At 37.6% G+C, this 17629-nt stretch overlaps 1 protein-coding gene across 2 annotated transcripts in view; it reads right to left on the bottom strand.

Moving 5' to 3' along the window:
* ABLIM2 (actin binding LIM protein family member 2) overlaps nt 1–17629 on the bottom strand; it is a 133151-nt gene that overhangs the window by 16840 nt on the left and 98682 nt on the right. The window contains exons 14-19 of one of the 2 annotated variants that reach the window (XM_015862871.2): nt 13740–13841; nt 12666–12719; nt 8441–8493; nt 7845–7992; nt 3034–3092; nt 618–672 (exon numbers count right to left, since the gene is read on the bottom strand). In XM_015862871.2, coding sequence (XP_015718357.1) covers nt 618–672; nt 3034–3092; nt 7845–7992; nt 8441–8493; nt 12666–12719; nt 13740–13841 — 471 coding nt within the window. The remainder of the gene's footprint in view (nt 1–617; nt 673–3033; nt 3093–7844; nt 7993–8440; nt 8494–12665; nt 12720–13739; nt 13842–17629) is intronic. The other variant, XM_015862872.2, reaches the window with a different exon arrangement.

The following is a 17629-nucleotide window of genomic DNA, read 5'->3' on the forward strand; positions in this document are numbered from 1 at the left end:
CCATCAAGCGAAGCATTAGAGTAAGACGAAAAGAAAAAGTTAAGTGACTTGGAAACAAAATCCTTCTCTTCTCCATCAGAAGGTGCATGCTCCTAAATTTCTCAGTTCTTCTGCAAATTCCAACCAACTTAAGCTCACAGTCCTCTTAAACTGTTATCTAATTAATTCATAAAAAGAAATTCTGGTCTTTAAATTTGGAAAATTTCAGCACTGTTGCAGGACAAGCAAGAAGCACCATGAATGTTTGTGATTTTATTTTTTTACTTTCCCAATCAGATAAACTAATCAGGCCTTCAAGACATCAGATTCTTCCTCTCTTTGATATGAGAACACCACCTGCTCAGCAAAGAGAACCACTGGAGCTGTTTGTACACATTCAGGACACTGGCATAGACTCAACATTGTTAAACCACTGTATAATTCAGGACGTCACTCAAACCTTTATATTCAATCAGATAAAAAGAAGATTCTCCGTGATGGATGTGATACTGAGCTGGTTCTGTACCATCATTACATGAGCCATGAGAAGATAACAGAGCAGTAACCCTTTGGGCAAGAGGTAAACAAGCATCCTCAAAAGAAAAAAAACATGGAGTGGAAATGCTACTGCAATGTACCTTTCATCCCCCAGCTTGCCTCCTGGTCTGTTTCATACGGGCCCATATTTTCAGGCTAGAAGAGAAGAAAAGGAGCAATGTAACTTCAAAATACACACAGACACAAAGTATCCCTCTGCACACTGTTGAGAGGAAAAAGACAAGTGGTAACAGAAAATCAAGATAAAGATCCTAGGGAGACTGAAAACAAACAAAGTTTCACTAGATCTTGACCTAATGCTCAAAGACAGTATCCAGAGCACTCACAGCATGCATCAGTCTAAAGGTACTGAAAAGGAGCTCTGCCTGCAGCAGAGGATGGATTGTCAATGAGTGTGTGCCAAACTAGCACTGTTGCTTTTCTTAGAGGTGTTTTTTCACCTGGTAGGTAAACATTGTACCCACAACTAAGCTCATGAGAAACTGCAAGGCTTCTTACTGTTTGCTTTTACTAAATGACATATCACCAGGTTGGTTGATTAAAAATAACAAAACACAAAATACTCCTACAACATAGAGTGCAGGCACTCTGAAAAGAATTCTGGTCTAAAGGATTTGATTTTCAGCTTTCCTGCAGCTCTCAGACACCAGGCTGCACCTTTTAGATGGGACAAATACTGCCACCTGCTGCTTTCACATCACATTACATGGCTTAAGCCTGCAAAAAGTACCCCAAGCAATGCATCTGCACTTTCTGATGGCTTTGGCTCCTAAATGGGGACAGGTTTATCTAGATCTTCCCAAATTCATAAATCTAATTTGGTTACATTCTGTTGCTACTGGTTTCTTCAGAAAAGAACTCAAGCAATCAGGTACTTGGCACATCAACAGGCACAATTAGTAATGTAATATTAACTCAAAGGGATGGAGACTTCAGTAACTACAAAAAAAAAAAAATAAAAAAAAATCAGTTTAGGTGCTCTGTGACAATTACTTTCTCGTAGCTTCTTCTAATAACCTTCAGTTCAATTCATTACTGGTGGAGTTTAATCCCACCAAAATGGCTGACGAGTCCCACATCTCTCAACATTTCCTCAAATAGGAGAAATGTCAGCCCCCCCATAATCTCTGTAGCCCTCCACTGGACTCTCTCTACAAGATTCCTGTCTTTCTCGAATTGAGGAGCCTGGAATTGGTAACAGTACTCCAGATGTGGCCTCACCAGGGCAGAGTAGAGGTGGAAGATCACCATCTTCACCCTGATGCCCACCCTCTTGTAAACGCACAGAGGATACCATTGGCCACAAGGCCACACTGCTGGTTTACGGCCTCCAGGACGCCCATGTCCTTCCCAACAGAGTTCCTTTTCATCATATCAACCTTTAAACTATACCGATGTATGCAGTTATTCCTCCCTAGGTGTAGGACTCCACACTTGCCCTTGTTGAACCTCATCAGGTTCCTCTCTGTCCAACTCTCCAGTCTGTCCAGGTCTTGCTGAATGGCAGCACAGCCTTCTAGGGTCAGCAAATCCTCCCAGCTTTGTATTATCAGCAAACTTGCTGAGGGTGCATTCTATAGAATTCTGTCTAGGTCACTGATAAAGATGTTAAACAAGACCAGTATTCCCTGGGGAATACTACTAGTTACAGGCCTCCAACCAGACACAGCACCATAGATCAGAACCCAATGAGCTCCGCCAGTTGGTCAGATCTCAGTCCACCTCACTGCCCACTCATCTTCCTAAGCTTCCTCAAGTGGATGCTGTGGGAGACAATATCAGATGCTTTGCTGAAGTAAAAGTAAACAACATCCACTGCTGTCTCCTCATCTCTCCAACCAGTCATGACATTACAGAAGGCTGCCAGGTTGCCTGACCATGACTTCCCCTTGAATCCATTTGGACTACTACTGGTAACCTTCTTTTCTTCCACTTGCTTGGAGATGACATCCAGAATAAGCTGTTCCATCACCTTCCCAGGGATGGAGGTGAGGCTGACTGGCCTGTAGTTTCTCACCTCCTCCTTCTTACCCTTTTTGAAGACTGGAGTGATGTTGGTTTTCCTCCAGCACTCAGAAAACTCTCATTGCTCCCCTCTGCCTTGTATGATGTGTGTGTGTGTGTGTGTGTGTATTTAAGAAATGCTATGGATATGGGCTGCTCCACCTTCGCTCTAACATCATTACTTGCCTAATTAAAGGCTTAACCATCTCTATCATTAATTCAATATATACTATGGTCTGTTAATGTCCACATTTTGGACCTCGGTTAGTTTTGGGAGGAGAATCAAGATTCCTAATGCTCATGGCACACAATTAAAATAAAAACCTTCAGTCTGACTCCTGCAGACAAAGCTTAACTCTCACAGGTTAAAAAGTTGTCAGGCAGGGTTGGCAGCCAAAACACCTGTGAAGCATTATCACTGTGTAAATTTTTATCTAGTTTTCTATTTATGATACACTATTAACTGGAATATACATTTAATTGTATACCTACCTGATGCAAGCCATTCCTTCCATAGCCAGGTAGAGAAGTAGATTTAGAATATGGAAATCCTGTAAAAGACATGATAGACAGCTACATCATTTGTGATATAAAGTTATATTTTTTATGTAGTCCTTTATAATCTACAAAACTGCAGAAATCAGGAAAATAGCCAGAAATATCAATTGCAGGGTAACTATGTACTTCCTAGTTATGGGATGAAGTACAGCTGAGTAGTACTCATCTTTTCTCTCTATGTCATGTACATGGGTACACATAACAATGTCTGTAAACCATAGCACAGCAGGATACAGTCACTGAAGTGGACACAACAGAAGATTTGTGGGACTCACTTTATGGAAGCATCATGAAGCTACATAATGCAAAACAGATTTGAGAGCCTGTAAAATCTCAGCTCTCCAACTCAGTGCTAAACCATAACTTGAAAAATGAGGTACTATCATTTTAGAGTTATTTCACTTCTCACCATGATGTACGTGGTCTATTTTGGGGTTTGATTTTTAAAAGGGTTGATATCTTACCAATCAGTAAAGAAAAAAAGAAACCAACAAGCAATGAACTTACACATTTTGCATTAAAATGAAAATGAAAGTATTACAGTGGAAATAAGTAAAAGGACAAATGCTGGAGGGAAAATTTTAAGACAGATGAAATTCACAAAGTGATGTTACTATGAACAAACTAAATCTAGTACAGTGATGAAACTGCACACTCAGTAGGAAACAACTGAAATAGTCAGAGGGGAAAAGCTTAACTGTCTTACTTTTACTACCAGGAGTTTAACAAGAAAGTTTGGATGATCCCTCTGTGATAAAGGTACAAACAATGTTTCAGATCAGATTTTGGTTTATAAAAAATAATGATGTATAGAACTGATAATATGAATGAGTATGTAATAAGCATTCCTGATTCCAGTAAAAGAAAGTTTGATAATTCGAGGCAGAGTTAGTTGAAGTAAGTTAGCACAAAGAACTGAATGTACAAGGCCACTTGCTGCCAAAAATGCTGGCAATTTTTGTCCGAAGAGGAATACAGGAAGGGAATCCAGACACTACTGGATTAATCAGTACCCTAAGGAGATTATTAGGAATAAGTGTACAGAAAGAAAAACAAAAACAAAAACAAAAGATGGATCAGCACAGAGCTTAGGATGTGCTGAGATGAGGTGAGAACTGCCAGGAGTCAAACTGAGTTAAACACTGAAAACGATATTAAAACAAACAGCAAAAGGTTCTCCAGCTATACAAACAAAAAGAGAACAAGGAAAGAAGAAATGGGATCATTGTGTCACTACACAGGAGAGGGGAAGGAGAACCTAGGTGGGGCTCCAACACTAAATGACTATTGCACTTCAGCTTTCAGGAATAAATGTAGAGTGCTGAGCAAGTTCACGCAATTAGGGTAGGCAAATGAATCACCCTGTGATAGAGACATAATTCAAAGCACTCTGTACAGAAAACTGACAAGCTCAAATAAAATTGGAAGATTAGCTTAAATCACCAGAGAATAACAAGTACAATTTTATGCTTAAGAAGAGAATAAGATACTCAGAACCTATCAGTTTGTTTCCAAGGGAAAACTTTATTAAGACCAAATAAAAACAGAAAATCAGTTATATTCATGTTGATTTTGATTCTTTTAATACAAGTTGCAAGACTCCCCTGCTAGCTCTCTTCACTAAAAGAAATAACTTCTTTGCAAAATAAATTTTATTGGAATTCATCTAATGAATTATTACTAAAATCAGTATGTTGCTGCACAGGAAATTAAAGTAAAACCAGAGGACACGGAGTTTTTATCAGAGGAATTATAGGGCATGTAAGGAAGGAAAAAATGAAATATGAAAAACAAGTGGTGCGAACTAAGCAGCGCTGAAGGAGAAATGTCAGCATGGACTGGTGTTGAGTTGAAATCGCTTAATATTTTCACTAACCAAAAATAGTAATGGGCTAATAAACTTGACTGTCTACACAGAGTTATAAAGTATTGCTAATGTAGAGGAGGACTGGCGCATCATAAGGAGCTGGGACAATCTTAAACCTCAGAGAAATTGAAATGGGATGAAGTTTAATAATTAATGGGAAAAGTCATACACGTAGAGATTAATAAATACTCTACACTTCTACCATACAAGCTGAGATCTCATTATTTGGAGACAACAGGAAAGCAGCCAGCCTTAGTTATACAGCTCAATGATGAAGTGACCAAGGGCTATTAAAGTAAGCTTAAAAATGAGAAAAGTTGGAAACACCTGTCTTGATACATTCCAAATATGGAAATAACTGCAATATTTTCAAGCAGTGACAGGACATCATGAAAGGATGTTCTCTTCAAGTGGGTTAAATTAAAGTCACCAGGCCTTTAGGCCTACCAGATAAATGGGACAACAGAAGTTCATCATAAGAAAGATGGATTGATGGGCTCAACATTTAACCTAGCAAAATGAGGATGAAAGTAAAAGATGCTTTAGACACATAATCAACAGTCATCTGAGACGTGGTATCAACTATGTGCAGAACTTCTTTTGTTGGCCCCACTGGGGGCTCCCATGTATAATACAGGGATGGAATGATAAATTAGATTAATCATTTATCTCTTCCAGCTTGGAAACTATAAATCTACCATTGCTTGTTAACTGAATGGCACTGACTCCAGAGGACAAAGGGTGCAACTATACTCCTGCTTGGAAAAAGATGCCAGTGTTGAACATCAGCAATTTCTTGGCATCTTGGCTTGATGAGAGGTTGAGTGGGATTTGTTCCATCACCAAATAACCTTTCAAAGTTATCATGGAAAAATGCTCAAAAGCAAAGAGCACAATGTGAAAACAAACATCACTTCAGCATAAAGCAGCTCAAGTGTTGCCTCCCACACTGCCAGGACTGAGCCACATCCACAAACACAAGCGACATCATGTGGTTGGCTGGAAAAAAACCCTAGAGGTGAATTAAGCTGAAAGACATCAGATTAATCAAGAAAAGAACCAGTGACTCCAGTGTAAAGTTTGAGAAACTGGCAAAATCAAAGCACTCTTTTCCTCTAATTAGGTGTTATCTGAACTTCAGCAGCTACCTGATATAGCTAATGCTTCTTCCAATATGACATTCACTCTAGCCTAAATATTGTGAGGTTGCTTTTCAGTACATCAGGTACACATCAACAGTGAGAGTTACAAACCAGGTTGGATGTCTGCCTTCTTAGCTATGTGAAACAATGACTAATGTTAAAATATAAACTAGTAAGAATGTATGCATACAGAAATAAGACACATTTATGCACGTGGATGTAAGGAGTTGTTGCCACTATCGCTTAGTCTTCAACCAGGCTGCACACAAGCAAGTTCCACTCTAGATACCTGCCAGTCACACAAGTCCAAATGTATTATTTTGGACACATAGCTACAGAGATATGACTAAATATCTTCTAGAGCAGAATAATACTTCTTCAGTTTGCTCCTAGGTTGACAAACGAATGCAGAGAAGTTTGCATGGTGTATCTGAATACATAGCCAGAGGTTCACAGTCTGATGCCTGCTGACTCCTCCATTCTCTAGGTAATAATTTTGCACCAAACAAATATTTGAAAAATTAATTTTCTCTGCTTCTGACTATGCCACAGAGATGGGGCTTAATGTCAGAGTTAAAGATCTGGGCACTCTCAGCTATACACACAATATGTAGAGAAGCCTAATGGCTATGCAAATGATAGGTGTTAGCTGCATAGGTGATCAGACCTAGGCTTTCCTTGCACAGGATATGCAACAAAACATCATGCAATATTTGATGATGACTAAGGAATGAAATCCTTTCAGGTTAGACCAGTGTGACCGATTACCCAAAATAACTTCTTTTTTTTTTTTTTTAATCTTGTTACTCCCTTGTGACAGACTTTGCATCATCTGTTTTTCCTCTTCCTTGCATAGCTAAGCCATAATTTCCTTAATAGAAGTTGATGGAGCCAGCTATCACATTACCAAAATGCCCACAAGACTGACATACTGGCCTTGCTGCCAGACATGCCTCACATTGGATACATTCCTTTGGAAAACTGCTTCCCCAACTTGTTCACCCCAGATGACCTTCTACTGCTGTATGGCATAAAGTGGGGGATGCAGGGAGGTAAGTGTCTCAACTATCTGTTAAGATTCACTTACGCCATTTTTCATCATTTATACAATGTAAATGTAATGGAACACAGAGCAAAGAAATGTAGAATGTACTGGGTTTATTCTGTTTTCTTTTGTTTTTGTGGTCTTCAGATCAGTTTTCAGAAATGAAATCTTCCCACTGTTCCACCTGGTTACTCAATATGTGGAAGGTTTCTGTGAGCTTACAGCTATGACTGATATAAAAACTCCTTCTCTAAATTAGTCCTCAGAGTAAGCGCACCTTTTACACTTCATCATGATACTGAAAAAATGACTCTACCAATACACAAAATGCAAATTAATCCTTGATACAATCTGCCTGAAGCTACTGCCCTGCTTATGGAAAATAATTAACATATACATAGGCGCCTTTATGTATTAGTGACAGGTAGGTTTTTGTTGTAAGGAAATTTTCTTCTTCATGGGAATATGATATCTTTATATAAGCAGTGGTCCTTCTTTCATTACAAGAACTTTACAAATACTTTCAACACTGAAATCTGAAGATGCTGATCACTTACAAGCCATAACCAAACAAATATGTGCCATGATTATTGAGACATAAGGAACAAAGCAAACCAGGGACAGCCTACAGCCACCTCCCTCTGCCCCACCTCTATTGGCCTTATAAAGCTGCCCAGGATGCAGTACTCACGGGAGTACATAGTGGTGGTGCCCTCCTGTGCTCTCTGGAAGTTTTCTCTGTCAGTTCCAGAAGTAAGAGACAGGGACCGTGTATCTGAATCTGGGGAATTAGTTCTGGTGTCCATATCCCCTTTCAGAATAAGCCAACTGGTCTTCAGCTGAAGAGAATAAAAGTCTGTTATAGGAGCCAGATTGAACTCATGCCCTACATCACTTGCTAGTTTATGCTCAGTACAGCCTGTACCGATGGTCACAGCCCCACAGTTACTGAAAACTTTTAACTTCCATCTGGGCTGAGGATAGTTTCTCTCTTAATTAAGTTGCCTACACCCTTGTATGTTAACACATTCACCAATACATGCACTGAGATAAAATGAAAGTCCCTATACTTATTGCTATTGCTTTCTTTACCATGAAATGCAGATTTTAAACACTTTGGAAGAGAGATTATGCTTAATGGATCTGAAGTTATCTTTTGGAAAGACCTAAAATCAGTAAGATTTGTTTCATACATATTAAATAATACCTTGAAACATAACCATGTTTTACAAAAGAATTGCCTGAAGAAAAGTAAATAAACTACCTTTTGTTCTTTCTGGTTATTACCTTCTTATTGTCCTGATCCAAACTTCCTTCCTCCCCTTCTGATCTTCTTAGTGCTGAAAGATCAAAATTTTTAAACTTAAACTGATAGATCATTTTTGTTTTCTGCTTTGACTGTCTTCACATTCTACATATTTTCAAGAGGAGAAAAAAGCAACAAAAAACCCTGAAGTTGGGCAGAAAATTGGATCCAAAGAGCTATGGTGTCATAAAATTACTTAATGTTTGGAAAAGATTATGGGAATACTAATGCTATAGGCATGTAGATAATGCAGAAAATCCACTCTTGCTGAATTTTTAGGCTATCATTTTAGGTGGAAGCTACTTTCGGGGAATGGCAGGTGGTAAAAAGTCCAGATTGTAACTTAGGGACAGATGCAGGGGTAAATCGTTGCTCCATTCTTCTTTGTTATCATGAGTAAGAAAGTACATCTGGTTATTTAGCTATTTGGTGGTCTGCACATCTGGGCCTTTCACTTTCTTCAGTAAGATACACAGTAATGGTGAAGATGATAGATACAAATTTGGTATTACCTCTTCAAGACACTGCAAGAAAGGTTGTGTCAGTACAGTGAGAATGAAGGACAGCAGGTAAGGATGAGCTGCTGCTGAGCCCCATAATGCTGCAATAATCAAGCTTCAGATAAAGCAAAAGAGATTTCTAAAAGTCACAATTATGTTTCTCACCTATATTCTCTCTTCAAGAGCCTTTGATCAAAGAAAATATTTACCTGTTGTTTCATTGTCTTCCAACCTTTCAACTTCCTGAGGAGAAAATCTCAACACTGAAAACCTAAAAGTTACAGGATAGATCCCAACCACTAAATAAGTGTGTTTTTTTTTGTTTGTTTTGTTTTTCTGAGCTTTTCTTTACCAAAGTACCATACCAGAGACTGGTTTATACCTTGGATAGAATTTTATATAATGTTTCTGTGACAAATTTCACACTAATTCAGATAACTTCCCAAAATCTAAATGCCTCTTGCCTTTATATCACTTGAAGCTGTTGCGTGGAGTAAAACAACTGGGGTAATGTAATGACATAGCATAATTTTAAACCTTTAAATCTTTGTGAGGTTATAACAAGGGGATTGCCCACAACATCTGAGTTCAAGGGTAACACAAGAGCCCCATGAACGACAACATAGCCAGAAAAATATATTTATTAATAATAAAAGTAGCACAGTAATATTAAACATAAGTCTGCTCAAAGACAGTGCTACAACACTCCCAACTAGCTGGGAACAACTCTCTATTTTTTCAGCTAGCAAGTTTGTTGAGTGTCCTTCCTGCATCCAAACAACACAGTAGGAAAGGCCACCACCATCTGCAATTCAGTGTTCTTCTCTTTCATATTACGCAGCTCACATCCAAACCCTGCACTGGCATACTGACAAGGGCATCTTTTTTTTGTTCTTTTGGTTTGGTTTTGTTTCTTTTTTTTTAGATGACAACTTGCTTTATTTGAGAAAGAAATAGCAGAAATTTGAACATGTGACATATGTGATAAATAAATAAATTTAAAAAAAAAAAAAAAGCATGTAAAATTAAAGTGTCTACATTGCAAGAAGGTCTTAGACCTGTTTTTTTTGACACTTTGGGTGCATACCTTAAATCACCAGGTTATTTATGTGGATCTCAGATACCCATGTAGAGAACTGGATGCCTTTTTTAGATTGTTTTTATAAAAGACATTCATATTTTAAAGAAGAAAAGAAAAAACACAAATTGAGACCAAAATGTTTTTTGGAGATTCAGTATATTCCACTGGTTCATGAGATCAAGTGACTTCAAAACAGCAGGACACCAAGGTTTTATACAGAGATCTAGAGGAGTCCAATAAAAATCAACATGGCCCTACAAGACCTGCCCCTCTCAGCTTTCTGAGTGCTTCATGCAACACTTTACAGCAAATAAATCCATGCGGCCTAAATTTCATCTGTGCTAAGATCTAGCTTCACAGGTACAAGGGATACTTGGTTCTGCTGTGAGTCCCGATGCAAACTTTACCTTTCACACAGATCAGTGCTAACATTACTGCAGAACAAACCTCTTATTATTATTAACCTTGAACTGTGTTCAAATGTTTCTGAAATACCAATGCACACAGACAGATCTCCATGGTGGCTGTGGCACACTTCACTTTCTGACTCCAGCTCTCACCTGATCTCTCCTATGAGCCACTTTTCCACCACATTTTTTTTTTTTTTCATTCTGAAGTTTAGTGTTTAAAATAGAAACACAGAAGCTGTAGTTATAGCAAATCTGTTGGGCACTGCTGTAACTGAAACCATACAAAGCCAAATGTCTTGAAAAAGCTCCGTGCACTTTTTGTTTTAAAGAACATTTTTGTACTTGTTTGTTCAAACTTGGTCTCTTCAACAAAGGAATGTTCCCTGGCTCCCTTTCAGAATGCACTGGCTCAGTGTCCCTTTAGCTAGAGGAGCTGACTCATCAGTTGCTCATGTGTTCATGCTTTAGCAGAAAGATTTATACAACTTCTGCTGGCAGTCCTTAACTGCATGTTTCACTAAGAACTTACATAAAATACCTGTCCTGGAAGAAAAAAAGCTGCTGTTTAGAAACTCCACAAACCAAAAATATCAGTGCAATCAAATGACACAGCCAGAACATAGGAGATCAGAGCCATATCTGTTGCTGAAACTATGCTGATTTACAGTACATCAAGTGCTGACACTTACTACCTTCACTCTTTCCAAACATCACTGTAATATTTTTGTTTGTTAGTTGTTTTTTTGCTTGTTTGTTTTGTTTGGGGTTATTTTTTTGCTCAGCTTGAGAACTTACCACAAATGATTTGTGTATGTAAAGAGAAGGAATTAGAAAGTTTGGGCAGACTGTTTTGTGGATAGCATGACATCAGGCATTAGAACAAACAAATGACATCTTTTCCCCTTGGAGGTAACATTAGTATGACAAAGATTAGGATACTGAGCAGAAAAATAATCTATCTGAAGTGCACTGAAACATCAGCAAGTCTGACTTTACTTAAAAACATACCCAGAATAATCACAGAGGTTATCTAAAAATTGATGGCTCAAATGTGCAATTACTTGAGCATGAAACATTCCGGTTACAATAAATGTCTGCAGGTAGACTCCCCCATACCATTTGTCCATATTCTTTCTACTCCTACTCTACTGGATCTAAACTCAAAATCCCATTAAAACAGAAGTGTCATCTTCCATGGAAAGTAATATAAAAAAAAAAACAAAACACTACATAAACAAGCTTGTTTTTGACTATGCTAATCAAATACTTTAAAATCAGCTCTCTGTTACCACAACTGGAAAATATTTCAAATACATTTTCCTTGTTCTGACCATGAGGCCAGTGATGTATCTGCCAGTTTACTGACCTTTCTCATAGAAAGCTAATAACTATTTGTTAGCATATGTGAGAACAGATATGTGAGGCCTTCTTACTCTTGCATACAACATGGGAAGCCTCTTTCCACAGAAGATACTGATGGAGATGACAGGGTGGGAGAAGTTGCTCCAATAGAGACCTGCCACTGTCATGAAGAATGGCACAACTTCTATCTTGCTTTCATCAACAAAGTGCCTTATTGTTGGATCTACCAAAGGTTTTCCAATCATATTTTGCCACCATTATCAGCTACTAGATTCATTTTTTACTGTCATGGTGTGATTATATTAGATCTTAATACTATATCCTATTACTATGTCCTAGTAGTATGCAGCTTGCAGATAAGCAGATAGTTCATTTAGAAGTTGGACTCAGCGGTCCTTGTAGGTCCCTTCCAACTCAGGATATTTTATGACGCCATGGTGTACATCAGTTATCAATAAACATTTTTTCTCCAGCAAAACAAAGTCAGAATTATTTGCAAAAACTGGATATTCCAAGGCATGGTGTGAACACAGGAGAGCAACTTCCTATGTATACATATTTTATTTCTTTCCATATATGAGAGAACTGCTTCTAAGGCAATATCTGCCCTAAATTACAAAGACAAGTCAAAATATAATAATTCTAGTTTTAGAGAATTTACAGAATCCCTGACCATCATGTTATAAGAAATGCTATTTCATTTTTCTATTACCTTTTATTTCTTTTTCTATTTTAGATTATGAGGATTTTGAGATAATGAAACGGAAAGAGTACAGCAAACATAATCACAAGCAATATGCATTTCTTTACAGAGAGAAGTAGGGAAACTGCAACAGAGAAAAGCAGACTGTACCATGCTGTTTGTAGATAGGAGGTTTCCTATAGATGTTATCTTTTACGCCAGTGTCTGAGGAAGAGGAAAGAGAAAGGAAAGAATAAAAGAATAAGAAAGCAGTTCAGACTATGCTGTTCTCATCTCCTCTCAACAGCAACAAAACACAAACACTTGAGGCAAGACAACAGATTACATCACTGATTTGTCTTTCAATGGTTACTATGTGAGAGTGAAGACTTACCCATATTTATATATTTAAAATATTTAGGTAGTCTGTGCCAACCTAAATTGTATGAACCACTCTTAAGTCCCTCAAAATGCTTTCAGATGCCTTGAATGCTGCCTGACCAATATAGACTTCTTAGAAAACAAAGATAAACTGGTTATGCTTGTTAATATTTAAAAGAAAATTAACATAATTGTAGAACAGCTACTGTAACAGTCACAAGTGAAAAGGAACCGTTTCTCCATTAGTTAAAATGGAAGTACACAGTCAAGTATGGATGTTTATACTACAAATGCCTAATATTCTTGTATGAAATTTCACATCATGGCCATATGTTGAGTTGTATAGCTGACCTTGCCTTCCAGAAACTTTTGGAAAGCCCCTAGGGCAACAGTCCAGTGTTCCTGAATCATTCCCAGGTGAGAAATAAGTACTACGGTCCTGAGCAGATACAATTCCCAATCACAGTGTGCTCATAAAAACACTAATATCAGAAGCTAAACATAATTAAAAAACAAACAACTCCATCAAGCAGGTAGATGTTCTGTGCAGTCAAAAAGCTAAGCAGTGTGGATATAAATTTATAATGCTTGTAATTGAATGTGAACTTAAAAACAGTGTATGTGTACAGAAACCAACACTGCAAGCTCCATTGTGGCCCAACTTTTTTCACCAGTTTTCACTGCCTATATTAATATGATTCTCTAATTCAGAAAGTGGATGAATAAAGAAAATAATAAAAGAATAAAACCCATGAAGCGTTGACAGTATAAATAATTGTATCTTGGAGGCTTAATAACATGTGCTATCTAATGCAATATACCAAACAGCAGTTGAAGATCAAATGCTATACAGTGATTGCCTACCTGGAATATGAAAATGCCTAGGAGCCTGCTGATAGACAGAAGGTGAAGATTTGCTGTCTGAGTACATGGATAAGCTTGGAGTGCTCCGACCACTTTCACTGCCTCCAAGGGGAAGAGCAAAGAAAGCAGATACAGGGAAAAAAAATGGAAAGCAAAGTAGAGTATTTCAAGCATAAAGGCTTATTCAGAATGACTTGTTAATCCAACAGTTTTAAATAAGTGTGAAACTCATTATTTTTCAGTACAACATATTGGCTCAATTGCCAAACATAAAAACAACAATGAATATATGATAGATAACACTAGATTAAACTGCAGCCTCTCATCCTGTCTTTGAAACTAAAGCTCCTCTTTCAAAAACAGTCATGAACAGAATAAACAGATAACCACATCCACAGTTTTGTAACGTGTTTTCCATAGCCTTACAAGTTTTTGAAAACTTTAATGCTATGGCTCATAGCCTGCCCTTAAAACTAGCAATGAAATAATTAAGTAGTATTTAAAATATCTCATAGCAGGACTAGACCAGAAATCAGGAGTAATGGTTATGTAAAATGTCCCTGCATATATCAGTAACAAAAACAGATGTTGAAATTTGGTCATTAATTGCAAACTTTTCACACAGGTAACATGCCACAGCATTTTATATTTATGCAAACAAAGTTGGATTATCAAGTCATGGATCTATAATGCCATAGTCACTTGACAAAGTTTGAAGATACGTACAATATTGATCTGCATACATTTTTTCACTTGTTTTGTCAAATGTTCCCTAGGTGCCATTAATTTCCTCTTAGTTTATTTCCCCAAAGTACACTCTATGGCATTATAGTGCTGCTTTGCAAACAAAAAAGTAAAGCTCTACTTTTTTGGGACTTGTAAAATCCAGTTAATTTACAGCACCGTTAAGCAACTGGAAGCCAAACATGACATTTATTCTGACATGAAACGGTTGTTAATTTGCTGTTATTGTTTTAGTGTAGATGGAGCACAAATTTAATGGATACTAATGGTGAAATTATAGCAAGTTTTTCTGGGGGAAAGGAAGTGCAGGAGCTCAGAGACTCAGATAGACTTAAAACAAAGTTCTGCCTTCAGAAAGGGGAAGTTTCATACCATGAAACTACTGGATTACCATAGCAACCTAGGCTATGCCTATGGAGTGGATGTCTGCTGAACCCAAACCTCCATTGACAAGCAGTGGATGTATGGTCAGTGATCTAATATCAAGAACAGCCCGGACATACTCCACTGAAATCAATAGTGCAGAGCCAATGAGATCAGTGGGGGAAGCAGGCCAGGTGAGATCACGACAATACACTAACGGATCAGCTCTGAATTCTGTGTTGGGTATTTTCACAGTTGGTAAAAAATTAAAAGCCACTCAGCCATTAGCATTGCATACACAGGAATGGCAACTTCTGACTGGAAAAAAATATAATCAGAGCAGCTGAGAAATTGAAATGTGGATGATAATGGCCTATGATCCTCCCAAAAAGTTTGGGAAGAATTATGGAATTACTAAAAATCTGGTAAACCACCACCAGCCTGCAGTCAGGTTGTCCTCAGACAAGGAACCAGATGGTTATTCGGTTTCTTGATTCCTGCTTTACTCTTGAAGGAAAGCAGTGTTGACAGATTTTCACTGCACATTTATGAATTCCTTCTTTGCTGCTCGCTGCTCATATGCTTGGCCATCCCTAATAAGCAGAAGTCTCCACTTCACTCCAAGTTTGAATACAAAGAATAGTGGTTTCTACTTACTTAAGTAAAGCTCCTGATAACTCCAAGAACCTTAAAAACCTTACAATGTCATTCATCCCAGAGTGATGTTACTATTGTTTTTGTTTTTTTTTGGTTTTTCTTTTTTTTTAATTTAAAAAGAAAAAGAAAGTTTTCAAGTGACACAGTGTATTTATTCCTCATTTACTTAAAAATTAGCATAATATTAAAAACATTCACATATGATCTGCATGAATAACCACCTCCTTGAGCAGTGATCCCAAGGTGCTGGTATCGCACTCCCATAGAATTGTTCTTCAGGGATAGAATGTCAGTAGAACATTCAGGGTCTTAGGAGGAAATGTTAATTAGGATGAATAAACATGAAGCAATTGCAAACCAGATGACAACAAATCTGCAAACTTCTCTATGCAAACAACACCTGTGTGGAGAAGTTTGCAGAGCTATCACCTTTAATTTGCTCTAAAGGGAAGAAGAATTGTGCATGAAATGAGGGAAAAGGTTATTCTAACAGCCCACTTCTACAAGCTGATGCACATTTAAATTATACTTAATATTTTGCCACTGAGCTGGAGAAACACAGAGAGTAGTTGTAGTTCACATTTTGCATACAAAAATAATTATTTGATAAACAAGTAAATGGAAGATCCGTGTAGAATTTTCACATGTAGGAGCTCCAGATAGTCACTTAATCTACCCTATAGCAAGTCTCTAAAATACAACATCATCAAGAATTTGTTTCTTTCAAGAGTCTCCTGGCATACACTGAAGAACTTCAAATAAGTTCTCTGAGAAAATGAAACTACTGAAGAGAGCAATTTTTCAGACTTTTGGTTTTGTCTTCTGCCACAAACAGCTGCAGGATGTGATCCGATCTCCTGATCAGTGCAGGGCAAAAAACCAGAACCACAAACTCTTCCCCGAATTTTGTTTAACTTGGAAAGAATCTGGAAAAGTTTACTTTGAACTTGAGTATCAACCACAAAGTCCTTCTTGTGTCTTTTGGCTACTGACAGGATAGGCTGCTCTTTGAACCTTGTGTGTGTATAGCCAACTGACCAGAGCTCAAACCATGCTCCCTTTCCATATTGCTCAAGGGACTGGGCAAGAAGAGTGCAACACTGTTTATACCTCCTTCCTTTTTGGCTTTTCTTTATCTGAAATGATGGGAAATTTGATAAGAAATTGCAGTAAGTCTACGTCCCCTGTCTTGGATCTGAACAATAAACAGAACTGGCCTAATAGAGATGTCAGAGATTACTCCTGAAACTGGATCCTATACTATTTGTTTGCACATGGAATATGGAGCGAGACAAAGTTTTTTGAAGTCCAGTGACTAACTCTCCTCAGGACTTCAAAGCCAAATAAATGGAACCTGTATTTCTACACTAGAAAGGCAAGACAATTTCCACCATGGTTTAAGTAAGCATTTTTTCACTTCGCATGGTCTCCAACTGCATCACCTCTAGAGGAAGAATTACACCACATGCAGGTATTTTGGAGATCACACAACATGATTCTCTTGATAAAAAGCTCTTACGGTATTTATCTTAAAGACATTTTGAAGGCAAAAAACCTTAAAAGGGCACAGTATTTTAGCTGCATGATAAACAGCTCATCCTATTATGTTGTTTCATGGATGCTAAATTACAGTGAATGGAACTAAAAACAGAAACACAGATCTATTAGTTATGCTGAAAAATGATGAACTGTGCCCTTTGTCAGGAAGAATATGATACAAACAGTGAAATCAAAAGAAAGATTCTAGCATCTTTTTCATTAGAGTAGCAAAATTTCTACCAGAAGTTTAAATAAATATTTTATCATTACTGAGGAAAGCCAATTTTACAAAGACTTGTCCTAGTATTATAAACCAGTGCAGTATTTTTGGATTTAATAAGAGTTGTGTTTTTTTTAGTGTGATTCCATTTTTTAAAAACAGAAGTGTCCACATTCACCTCAGTCTGAACACAAAGAAATGGTCCCTATGACTCTGCTCTTCCCACATCAACTGCTTTGGAAAGAAAAAATTCCATTAACCTTTGAAAGACTTACCAAGATAAGGAAAAAAAAAAAAAAAGAGTCTTTAGCTTAGTGAAAAGAATTCAGAGCACTTGAAGAGGAACTGAACTTGAAGGGAATCTTAT

The sequence above is a fragment of the Coturnix japonica genome, chromosome 4, assembly GCF_001577835.2.
Source record: "Coturnix japonica isolate 7356 chromosome 4, Coturnix japonica 2.1, whole genome shotgun sequence".
In the NCBI taxonomy this organism is placed as follows: Eukaryota; Metazoa; Chordata; class Aves; order Galliformes; family Phasianidae; genus Coturnix; species Coturnix japonica.